General features: G+C 39.6%; 3 protein-coding genes across 3 annotated transcripts; 1 reads left to right on the plus strand and 2 right to left on the minus strand.

Annotated features, from left to right (window-relative positions):
- Positions 1-791: 791 nt before the first annotated feature.
- rpl39 (ribosomal protein L39) lies at positions 792-3,519 on the minus strand. The gene is made up of 3 exons (XM_019874731.1): positions 3,411-3,519; positions 3,015-3,118; positions 792-1,001 (listed from the first exon to the last, which is right to left on the minus strand). The coding sequence occupies exons 1-3, from the start codon at positions 3,411-3,413 to the stop codon at positions 953-955; spliced, it is 156 nt and encodes a 51-aa protein (XP_019730290.1). The 5' UTR covers positions 3,414-3,519; the 3' UTR covers positions 792-952.
- A 957-nt stretch (positions 3,520-4,476) lies between these two features.
- Positions 4,477-10,054, minus strand: upf3b (UPF3B regulator of nonsense mediated mRNA decay). Its single transcript, XM_019874719.1, has 10 exons — positions 9,827-10,054; positions 9,140-9,246; positions 8,710-8,816; positions 8,529-8,627; positions 8,059-8,169; positions 7,244-7,287; positions 7,005-7,181; positions 6,581-6,732; positions 5,907-6,222; positions 4,477-4,982 (listed from the first exon to the last, which is right to left on the minus strand). Exons 1-10 carry the CDS (start codon positions 9,935-9,937, stop codon positions 4,830-4,832), a joined length of 1,377 nt encoding a protein of 458 aa, XP_019730278.1. The 5' UTR covers positions 9,938-10,054; the 3' UTR covers positions 4,477-4,829.
- Positions 10,055-10,330: 276 nt separating this feature from the next.
- ndufa1 (NADH:ubiquinone oxidoreductase subunit A1) lies at positions 10,331-10,948 on the plus strand. The gene is made up of 3 exons (XM_019874730.1): positions 10,331-10,551; positions 10,662-10,751; positions 10,867-10,948. Exons 1-3 carry the CDS (start codon positions 10,450-10,452, stop codon positions 10,885-10,887), a joined length of 213 nt encoding a protein of 70 aa, XP_019730289.1. The 5' UTR covers positions 10,331-10,449; the 3' UTR covers positions 10,888-10,948.
- The last annotated feature ends 1,604 nt before the right edge of the window (positions 10,949-12,552 follow it).

Below are 12,552 nucleotides of genomic sequence, written 5' to 3' on the forward strand. Positions count from 1 at the left end.
GCCCCCGAGACCGAAAAAAGCCGGAGGACAGCCAGTGAGCGTAGATGTGCGGGGGAGCGGTGGCCTCACTCCGCTGCACGTCGCCAGCATGCACGGCCATTACGCGGTTGTCAAGCTCCTCGTGGGCGCGTTCGGTGCCGACGTGGATGTCATGGACTACGGGGGCAGACGCGCTTGGCAGTATTTGGCGCCGGACGCCCCCCGGGAGATGAAGGAGCTGCTTGGGACGTGGGACGACGAGCACGCCCGCAGGGCGGAACCCAACGCCAATAAGAACTGTAACAACAGCGGAGGCTACGTAACAGTCACGCCCGGGGAGGACGTGGAGGCTTTGACAGATGAGGTGGACTCGTTTGACAGCAGCAGGAGAGGAGGCAATTGGAGGTTTGGTTCCATGAGAAGGTTCTTTTCATTTCGCACCAGTAGACGCTGACATTTTCTGTCAATACTGTGCTTTCATTCCCTTGAAAGTGCTTTGGACCTTGGGTTGTTCCAATTACAATATTTGACATGCAAACAGCACTCTCGGTAGCCTACGTTATTTTTCCATCTTGAATGCCAGGGTTATATTTGGCAGAGACAAGCAAACATGAGCTACAAATACAAGCATTTGTGGTGTGGGTAGATTGGAAAAAAAAAACATGACTGCTTTTCATTTTGTTTTTCTTTACTCCTCCCGATGAAAGATTTATTAAAAAGTAAGAAATATCTCATTTTGCTCTTGACTATAATTGCCAAGTGCCATTCATTCTGTGCTGAATAAACCAAAATGAAAACAAATTATGTGTACATCAAGTATTTGTTTGATCACAGATCTTTTATTTTCAAACATGAACGTAGAACCAGACTGTGTACAAAACAACTGTGGCTCTACCACATTGAGCCTCTCCTTCCTGGTAGCTGGAGGTCCTTTGATAGAATGGAGGAGAATGGATTCTGCAGAACGTCATGTTTACAGACCCAGCTTAGTCCTCCTCCAGTGTCTCCTCTTGGAGTTGTACCTGAAGAATGCAGGAGAATGGTCAACCAAGACAACCGATACTACACCTTATCCTCCAACTTCCACTAATATAAAACAAAACTAACCATTTAAAAATTAAATTATGGATACAGCATGTCGTTTGCCACTGAACAACACACTGCCGTGTCAGGATAACCATTGACGAAAACAATTCAAATTCTAGCTTTGTCACCAAAAAAAAAAAAGAAAAAGACATGCACAAATCCCACACTATTGTGGTTCACTTATTGCAGGGGTGAGTGTGAGTGTTTTGGGGGAATTGGCACAATGCACACGAAAACAATACAATCATTCAACAGTGCAGTAAATACAAAACGACCATGAAGTAGGATTACTGTATCCCTGTTGAGTAAGACTTGCTACAATTAGCTAGCTAGCTAGCTAACAGTGTTTCAGTGACAGAGCAACCTCTTCATCCTCACAAGTGATGATGACGACGACGACGAGCTCTGAGACTGAGTAGTAATAATCTCAGCAGGGTTAATGACAGCACTTCACAGCCATCAAGTGCTGCAATTGCAGGCCTGCTTTACTGCAACATGTAGTCTTCTGCCATCGCAGTATGGAGTCTCAACACCTGTGCAGTTTGGCCAACACATCCTCATCTAACTTCTGCATTTGAGTGCCTCACTAAACCAATGAACATATTTTGTCTTCAATTACTGTCAAGCCTGTCCTACCAGAAAAGAGCTGCAAGTCCGTCTTGTGGTGACAACGTGGTTAATGGTTGTTATGCTTTGATTTGATTACCAAAAGGTCTTGTTTTTACTGAACTGAGTGACTGATGAATGCAAATCCAAATCTGTTTGTTATAAGACAGTGATGAGCAAGCCATCACTCTCTTTTTAATGGCAAATAACTGCTTCCTGGCGGCCGTCGGAAAAATCTTTAAACAGGCCGCTTCATTCAATAAGCCGCAGGATTGAAAGTGTGACAAAAGTAGCGGCTTATGGTCCAGAAATTAAGGTAACCAAGCGCATATCCCTGTTTGAGTTTCTTTTCGTCTTCTTTCTACCCACAATCTTGCTGCTGTAGACTGTAATTTCCCCAGTGTGGGACAAATAAAGGATATCTTAATCTTAATAAAGCGTTGAAAAGGACTTGCTCTCTGTGACGATGCAATGTTAAGGGTTGAACATGCTGCACTGGGGTTGCCCAAAAAGCGACGATTCAGAAGTTCCAGGGATTCAACCCAACATCAGTATTTACTCATTGTTATTTTAATTATTTTGTCATTCAATAATCAATTGCGAATGCTTTAACTAAAATGAGCATTTTAAATAATTGGTTAACTACAATATGCTGCAGCTGTTGTGAAAGCGCTATATAGATCAGGATGTATTGTATTGTATATTTTTTTAAAACATGAATTTTATCAAACGTCTCAGGCTGCGCTACTAATTCTTATAATTGAGATGTTTTCCATAAATTGGTTAATTTATTCATTGATAAGTTGAGTCTTTTCTGTACAATCTAACTGTCCAAAAAATAGAAAGTAATTTTCCACATTTTTGCACTCCAACAATAGAGAAAGTATGTAAATACGTACAATTCAGTAAATTTATTAATCTTTTAATCAAAATCAACTTGGAAAGACTGTTTTTCCCCCGCATCTACAAGTGATGTTGCCCATCTGTCAATTTAAACTAAACAAAAAACAATGGCGCAGATGATCACAAAGTTGTGCGCCTGTGACTCAGACTCATTAAAAACATGTCAAGAAGAAAACTAAATCAAAGATTTCGGATGCAAGGTGCCAATATCTCAACACGATTCATCAAGGACATAACTATTTAACATGTTTCTTGGGAGTCTTGATTGTCAATGGAGGCAATCACTATTTATCATGACCCGTTTTATGCGAAGGTGTTGCTGCAGTAGGATTATACTTAGTTCTCACTTAACTAGTGGGTTCATATTATCCAAAAAAAAAAAAATGCGTGTTGGCGTTATAAACGGCCATTGTACAGCAGTGTACACACACAACCCTTACCTGATCTTGTTGCCGGTCTTCATTCTGATCCACTGAGGAATGGGCCTGTTTTGCTTCTGCTTCTTGGCCAGAAAGCGCTTGATTCTGAAAGTCTTGTGGGACGACTAAAAACACACGGCACAACGAAATCATGTAAGATCACCCACCCAAGACATTTGAAAACTGTGCGGTTACCAGGCCACATGCTAAACGCCTTCTTTGAGCTTTTATGCTAGATTACTAGGTAGCTAGCTATTAGGCTTGGAGTGAGCAGCGGCACTTAAATGTACACAATTACAATTTTGACGCACCATATAGATATGTAAAACATCGTGGGTATTATATCTAAGTGTTCTGAGGAAAAAGAAGAGTCTACAGAGTATATTTTGACGGATGTTGGATGATTTTTGTAGTTACCATGTCGACCACAGTGCTTTCCTCACAACGACGTCGATAGAAGAGGCCGAAGGCTGTGACGTAAGCTATTTTAGCCAACGATGCATCCGGCTATTTAGTCGTACACTTATTGACAGCGACACTAGCAGGCAAATTTGTGATACTACAAATTAATTTCTCAATTTCTAACTGTAGACATCTTATTTTTTAACAGGTAATTACCACTTATGGGAACATTTTGAAAGTTAGAAAAATATAATTTGTAGCGAATTAATAATAAAATGTCTCACTAAAAAAATCGATTTTTGTGGAAATCGGGTTATTCACGTGGGGACCTTTTTATGTCATTCTGACTGAAAGCATTCCAAATAAAGATCTTTGGTCACCCCTCTATATGTGACGCGATCTTTTCCGATCTGCCATTTACATGCAATGCTCCACTCCGTTAATGAAATCAGCTGTGTGACACGCCCGAAATGTACCACCAATCCCCTTGTGCTGGCTTCAAGCAAATTTGGACTTCAATGCCACCCCTCTGAATCCTGAAAAAAACCTACTTGTATGTTGTATTTCAATGAAGAAATCTTCCCTGATTATGTGAAATTATTGTAAACTCCACTATTGCTATTGAATCTGAACACGTCATCACCCTATCCGGTCTTTTCTCTTTCACCCTTTGTAGGCTAATAATTACTGCCGCCAGTTCCGCTGTGTATCCTGACAAATGATGTGATAGTCTCTTTGGGATTCGAACCCCAAATTCTAGAATTAACACACCTAGACCCACACTCCCCCTTGCATTCTTCGAACCATCGGTATATATGGTCACTTTGCTATAATACTGTACATATTTCTTATGTACTCACTTGTTTTCACCCTCATGTCTCTCATTCTGCATGCTTTTCCCAAACACTTTGGATTCTTATTTATGTATATTTGCCTCTGGATACACCCATGTACGAACAGGAGTCTGTCCATCCAAACCCATTTCCACGGAACTTACCGTATTCGCAATGCAGACCATATAGACAAACATTTTCTTCCACACACTTTTAAACACATGGTAAACATACTTGTTGTAATCTACTAAAACTTGTAGCAAGAGCTGTGTTTATTCTCAGTCCATGAATGCCATTTATATGCTTTTCAATGCTGTTTGGATGAGCAATTTGTGTACGCAATAATGAAAACACGTTTGCAGTGATACCGTCAAAAGGTAAGGTCACTTAATGGTTTTGTGCGCCCTGTAACCAAAGTCTTAGCTTTCCTACGGAGTGAAACCAAAAAGAGGGTCGCTTTGAGGCACTGCCTGGCTCCACCATGAATCAGTCGTGAGCCTCAGACATGGAAGAGGGGGCCCTGAGGCAACATGGTGCTCAGAGTCTGGCTGGCCGCAACCTCCTCAACCAAATCGAAAAGAAGTTGCAAGCAGAAATCCACTCAGTCGTCACCCTTCTCAGCCAATTTCTTCGTCTCTGTGTCTGGCTTCCTGTCCACAGAGCTGACATCAGCTCCTCCTCCGCCACCGCCGCCTCCTGCTGGACGATTGCGGCTTCTTGCTCCAGGCTGGTACAGCTGGATAGCAGGACGATCCTAATACAAAAACAAAGAATCATACTTGTGAAATAAAACCATGAATAGCTATTCTTATTTTTTTAATGGATAAGAAAGATACAAATACACACAACAAACAAATGGATATTGGGGGCGTCTGCTTCTCCAATAAAAGACAATTCAATAAGTATCCGTTGCTTTGAAGTGGAACAATTTATTTCTATTTGACGCGCTCACAACTTTTAAATCAAACACAATATTTTCAATTAAAATAGCTTTTTTTTGTTACATCCCTAATAGCTGTGTATAATTTTTCCTGTAATTTCCTCATCAATGTATGAATTTTAATAATAGTAATGAATAATTGTTAATATTTTGAAACAATAAATGCTGTAAAAATATTTCTTCAGCAAAACGTAATTTAAAAATGCATGGATGAATGAACACAAACAAACATGAGTGGACATTAAATCTTTAAAATGTCTCCATGTACGTGGATGAACAAGTGAATGCTTTTTATGCATATATATATATATATATATATATATATATATATATATACACACATGGGCGTATAAAGGAATAAAATCTAAAAACAATAGTTTTGAGAAAAAAAAAACAACTAAGCATTGATAACTGAAAAGAAGAAAAAAAATTGTGTTAATTAAAAAGTCGTGTCAAATATTGTTTTAAATGGTTTGATTAGTGAATCAATAAAAAATGTTGCATTATTATAAAAACAATTGGGTAATTTTGAAATGTAATACTTTTTTCAATGCATAGAAAACTGAAGAATAAAAATATATTAAGAAAATTAGAAGTTAAATTAAAAAAAAATGTGTGGATTAATGAATAAAAAATGTTGTCATGAAACACCCTCCTTAAAAAGATGCCTCTAAATAAAATATATTATCATCATTAAATATAAAAAAATGTATTTTGATAGAAAGATTGATGCATTACTTTGTTCCGTAATCGTTCTCTCTTGGCACTGTCGTCCTTCTTGTCTTGTTTTGGTGTCTTCTCCATCTTGTCAGATTCTGATGCATTGTCTGTCCGTTTCTTGTCTGGTGGCCGCTCCCTCTCCTTGTTGGCAGGTGCCTCCTCCTCCGCCCACTTCCGGGTGACATTCTCGCCATCGTGCCTTTCCCTCCTCCTCCGTCGCTCTTGCCGTCTCATGCGTTCTTTCTCCCTCTGTTGGCGTTCCTTCTCCAGCTCGCGCTCCCTGTCGCGGTCGGCGTCATGTTCCCGGAGCTCCTTGCGGCCTTCCTCGTCTGGCCTGCAAGGGGAGAAAGCATGGAATATGTTGAAGCATGAAATGTATTAAGATTTTATATAAAATATAATGGCATTAAATCATTATTTTAATTAAAAAATAATTACAGTTGATTAGAATGTGATTAAAAATCAAATTAACACAAATTTTAAAAAGAACAGATACAAAATATGTTCAGCGTCCACACAATTTTTTAAATGAACAAATAATAAATATGCAGCTGCAAATCCGATGACACAACCATAAAGTCGATCATCAAACTGTGTTTGTATGTTTTAGATGAAATACAATGTGTTGGAGTGGATAACAAAGATTTTTTTTTTTTAACATAAAAAGATAATATGAGCCAATTATGACCTACTTCTTTGCGCATTCGTCCTTGATATCATTGTTTTGTCGTCTTTTGTGCTCAGCGCTTCTGCTCTGCTCTTTGCCGGGCCTCTCAGTTTTTTTAAACTTCTCCTTCATTTTGTCCGAGTCAGCATCGTCTCCTCTGTCTGGCTTCTTCAGCAGCTACGCAGTGGACAAAGAAAGAGGATGTCATCCGGCGGTGGCAGTGTGTGTGTGTGTGTGTGTGTGTGTGCGTGTGTGTGTGTGTGTGTGTGTGTGTGTGTGTGTGTGTGTGAACTGAAGGGATTTTTAAACTACAACTTAACCATCTTAACTTAAATACTTAAAACAGATATTTCTGGTATCTGTACTTCACATGAGGGGACAAAATTTTTTCACAACTTTTTATTTTTACTCTCTCAAGTCTGAGTACTTTCCCTACGTACACTACTTACTTTTATTTTTGGCTCGTCTTTGACTTGGTCCTTGCCATTTTCCGGTTTCTTCATTTTCTCGGCTCCTTTGCGCTTTCGCCGCTCCTCCTCACGCCACTTGCGGCGCTCCTCGTCTCGAAGGCGCTTGCGCTCCAGCTCTCGCCGCCTCCTCTCCTCTTTCTTCTCCTCCCTGATTCTCTGAGGAGGGAAGAAGTCTATCTTCTGCTGTTAAGTTTGGCTCACTGCTGTGCCTGACTTACCTGCTTATTCTTCAGGAAGTCCAGCAGGGGAGTTGTTTTTTTAGCTTTGGGAAAAATAAAAGTTGGATTTAGTGGAACTAAGACACAAAGAGTATTGATTAATTTAATGTAGTATTGGGCGCCATGGCCTTACTTTGTTTTGCTGAACAAAATTCCAATTGTAATTGAGGTCATTGTCTTTACAAATGACAATGACATGATTCAAAAATATTTTTTATTTGCATTTTTTCCCTTTTGGGATGTGCTTCCTTTTTTCTAATACCATACACGCTTTGAAATCGTTTATGTGCAGCAAGTTCCCAACCCAGCAGCATTTACTTGAAAAAACATCTACAGAAAAATAGAAGTACAAATTACAGATGTGAAGATGACTGCCTGTCATGTGCTTTCTCTCAATCTTTTCTCATGCGTAGTTGTAAAGGTGAGGCAAGGCGATCTTGGCTTTAATGCACAAACCTTGGATCAAAAAACTATGTGGTTCTATCACTGCTTCATGCTCCGTACTATGCGTTTGGAAATGTTCTGCGCAGCTGACTCTGTGATAGCCTCTCGTTGGGTTCTTGTTTGTAAAATTGCCAAACTGATGTCTGCAGTTGAGTCGCTCTTTTCAAATGTTTTCAAATGTAGTCACATAAGTTGTGAAATAAAGTCACTAAATAGAACTAGGTAACATTGACTCAGTTTTTGGGAACTATCTTATTTCTGTTTGCAGCCATGTTGAGGAAGCAGGGCACATGAGGAAAAAAAACATCCATATTCAAGTTCATTGATAAAATCAATGGGTATGGTCCAGCCCGACTATAACGTTTCCTTACCTATGAGCTCCTTTGACCTGGCTTCAATCTCTTCGAGCAGAGTCTCAGGCGTGGATGTCAACTTCTCATTGTCTCCAGAGTAATAGTCTAAGAACTTCTTGTAATCAGGATCTTGAAGAACATGTACACATAAAGAATATACAATATTGTAAAAGGTTAAGCATATAATGTGTTTTTTGTTTTGCCTTTGATTTTAAATTACTAAACATATGCAGTGGATCCCACTGAACCACAAACGTTTTAGTGTTTCACTGATGGTGTTGTGGTACAACTGGGCTGATTTTGGTGTAGGTAAGAGGTAGTGACGATGTGACTGTGAGGGTCAGTGGTTGCTTGTCACCTGAAAAATAGCATTTTTTGCTGAAAATGTCAGTTGGCAGTTCTGTATGTTAATTACACGTAAGAAAAGATTTGGAGAGTGCGGATCAATAAAAGAGTACAATACTAATTACATTTCTGAAAATACAGACCGTCACTAATAGTTCCACACTTGGCGTCCTTTTTCTTGCTTCTTTTCTTGGAAGTCTTTTGAAAAGGTGCAAACTCAACAATAGCAGGGTACTCCTGTCCTGTTTGGCAACAAACATGTGCAAAGACCCCCTTGAGTGGACATTTTCATATAAACTTCAACATCAGGATACCTTTTGATACCTCTGTTGTCAATGAACACGTAGCCATCGAAGCGATCCCTGAACAGGACGATATCCTCTTGGTTCTTAAAGTTGATGTAAGCCCTCGCAAAGAGGTGAGGGTACAGGCTGAGAGAAGAAACGTTTGTTAAAGGAGACATTTTATGATTCTCTTTCACAATTCAAAACACTTCTCAAGTTCTATGCAATAATGATTCAGTGTAGTCCAGCTGTCGCTTCAAAGTGGCGGATTCTCACCCAGCCACGTCGTAATGTGGGCAGTGAATGTACTGTACATAAATTAGTCGTACTATTCAGAAAAACGCTCTTAGAGGCACATTTTTTTGAGAAAAGGCAGCTCGCAAAAGATTTATTTGGTTGTTAAATTTCACAACGCTACATACAGAAAAAGATTTAGGTCAAAAATCAAGTTTAGGGTGTCACAAGATCACCTGGTGTCATTGGAGAAGAACTCCAGGTAGTCCACTTCAGGAAGAGGCTGCAGCTGTTCCTCTAGCTCCTCTTTAGTTAGACTAGGTGGCAGCCTTCTGATCACAATCTACAAGTAGAGTGACATTCCTCCATTAGTACACAGCGCAGAGAACGTATATGGTGACTGTTCACGATGTTAATTTGATAAATCGTAAAAACAAAAAACAAACATTCGTGCATTGTCAATAGTATACTACCAGTCCATATTAGCTGATGATCCCCAGCTGATTTCGGGCGACAGGTTGAGTATATTAGACTGCTTAATCGCAGGGTGCATAAAGACAATCATCAATTAACACTCATATGGGCAATTTAGAGTTTTCAATTAACCTAAAACGCATGTCTTTGTAAAGTGTGGGGAAAATGGAGAAAATCGACGTGAACATGCAAAGTCCACACAGGGAGACCACAGTCAAGATTCGAACCTTAAACCTCAGATAGTGACGCAGTCATGGAAAATGAACATAGCATCAATTAACTAGTGTTAAAAAGATAAGAAATTCCATACATATCTAAACACATGTATAAGCACTCATGTATACATTGGTGAAATATTATGGCTAAATAAAATACAGATTAAAGTGTGTCCCTTACGACAATTACAAACTTGTACTCGTGGGGCTAGCCTAGCCTAGCTCGAGTTTCACCTTTGTCATGGTCTCCTTCTTTTCCTTCGACTTCTCCGTCCTGTCTGAATCCTCGCACATTAATTCTACCCGCCTCTCCCTGGGTCGACTGTTTTCTTTATCCTCCTTCATATTTTTAAAAGGCTACTTGTGTCAACTTGTGTCATTCCCAAGACTTGTTTACTTTTTTTAACTTCGCCAAAGTGAGAAGGAAACCAAGCACGCATGCGCAAAATTCAACCTCCCCTCTGGCGTAGTACTGCAAAAGCAACAAGAGGGGACGCTGTGGGAAAAATACACTCTTAACGGTAACTTTAAGTTGATTCTAAATAAAAGCTCAGGATGTGAGTTTGTCGCATATCATGAAAGTTTAGGACTTTGCTGTGAGCTATGGTTTCTTTGATTACTTTAAAAAGTTGAAAAAAAACAATCTGCACATTTAATTAAACACTCTTTCCTCGCTGATTACCAACATTAATTGTTTTATTTTGAACAATTAAGGCAGAACTGTCGTTTATACTTCCGGTAGTGGAAGGTCTTGTGCAGGGAGCGCCATTTTGTTAGTCTCCGGATCAAAATAAACGGGACAATCCGGCGTTCTTCAAATCTATTGATTTCCGGGCTATTGAACGCCTGTCGCTGTCATGTGGTATGAAATTCTGCCCGGCCTCGGCATCATGGCGGCGTGTCTGATTATTCCCGGCGTCGCCACCGCACAGATCCATAAATTCACCAACGGTGGAAAGGTGAGCTGGTGGTGTATGGGGGATGCTAAGTGCTAATGTAGCGGTAGTAAGAAGAAACGTGCAAACATCTTGTTTTACACTATTTATGTGTAGATTTTTTTTTTCTGCAGGAGAAAAGAATCGCCCATGTGCCCTGGCAATGGTACCTGATGGAGAGAGACAGGCGGGTGTCAGGAACGGGGCGCTACTTTGACTCCAAGGTGAAAGTTCACGTCCGTTTGTCGGATAACCAAGTCAAAGCTACCAGCCACGACAAACTCACTGTAATCATAACTTTATTTGATGCTCTACAATTAATTTTCATTTTCTCTACAGGGACTCGAGAACATCCACTGACAAGAATAATAAGAAGGTTATTTGTTGTATATTAATAAAAAAAAGTTCTGTTGCACGTTAATTTGTGTCATGTTCCTAATTAAAATCTGATCGACTGTTTAAGAGTTGGTTGGTTTCCAGATTGCTCTTTAACACTGTCATGGAATAATGAAAATCTCCACAACCTTTAAGCTAAGGCTGACATTTTACATCACACAACAACCTAACGACACACCCAAATAATAATGTCACCAAAAGTGCAATGCCTACGATACAGTGAAATAATGATAACTTTTGTCACACTTTACGTTTTCTAAATACACTTGTGCTGCAGGAATTTATGTATGACAACATCCATCCATCCATTTTCTGATCCGCTTATCGTCACAAGGGTCGCGGGGCAAGCTGAAGCCTATCCCAGCTGTCTACGGGCAGTAGGCGGGGTACACCCTGAACTGGTTGCCAGCCAATCGAAGGGCACACATCGACAAACAATTCACACTCACATCTCGGGACAATTTCGAGTGTTCCATTAACCTGCCATGCATGTTTTTGGAATGTGGGAGGAAACCGGAGTACCCAGAGAAGACCCACTCAGGCGCTTGGAGAACATGCAAACTCCACACTGGAAGGCCAGAGCCGGAATCGAACCCTGCACCTCTGCACTGTGAAGCCCACGCACTAATCAGTTGAGCACCGGGCCGCTATGTGACAGCAAAAAAACATTTTTTGTCTTTATATACAAATGTGACTCAGTGTTCCCTGGACGATCCTTGCCGTGAATATAGAAAATCTGCAAGTAATCAATGCCCCTCAAACGATTTATAATGTCCTATATATGCCACAAGATGCTGTAAAAGCATTAATGAAAGCTCCTCTACTGGATAATTCTCATATACAGTATAATAGACCTTAGCACAAAAGAGCTGATAGATGACCTTTTCAACATGTAACTGAGGTGAATTTAAAGAAATAGATGAATGTTTTATACATACACATATGTATAAATATATGTGTACAGTGATCCCTCGCTCTAACGCGGTTCACTTTCCGCAGCTTCACTGTTTCACTTTTTTTTTTTTTTTTAGTGCAGTTTTTTAATGCTTTTAACCCTTTAAATCAGAACGCGGCGACGTGTGTCAACAGTACAGTATTTCCAAAAACTATTGTAGTTATTTGTTGAAAACGTTTGGGTTTTTTGTAATTAGGCCAGAAAACAGGTTTTGGTCTTTGATTTCGTTGTACATATAGTTAAGTATTGTATAATAACTGTAAAAAAATAAAGTTCACTACTTCACGGATTTCACTTATCACTGGTTCTTTTTGGAACGTAACCCCCGCGATAAACGAGGGATTACTGTACGTGTGTGTGTGTTTGTTTGTTTGTGTGTGTGTGTGTGTGTGTGTGTGTGTGTGTGTGTGTGTGTGTGTGTGAGAGAGATAGTTTTGGGTTGTGGTTGTACAAAAAATATATTAAATTAATCTTACAGATTAATTACACAAATTCTTTTTAAAAAATGTTGCGGCGCAGCTCTGTATTTTTCTTTTTTGTTTTAAGTCCCCTTAAGTACATTTCTAGATGTCAAATTTACAAGACCTATTCTTTGACTAACTTATAATTAACTACTAAATGATCAGATGCATTTAGGATGTGATGAACAATAAAATCCCAAAATAACTCAATAC

Source organism: Hippocampus comes, unplaced genomic scaffold, assembly GCF_001891065.2.
Source record: "Hippocampus comes isolate QL1 unplaced genomic scaffold, H_comes_QL1_v1.1 scaffold118, whole genome shotgun sequence".
Taxonomy (NCBI): Eukaryota; Metazoa; Chordata; class Actinopteri; order Syngnathiformes; family Syngnathidae; genus Hippocampus; species Hippocampus comes.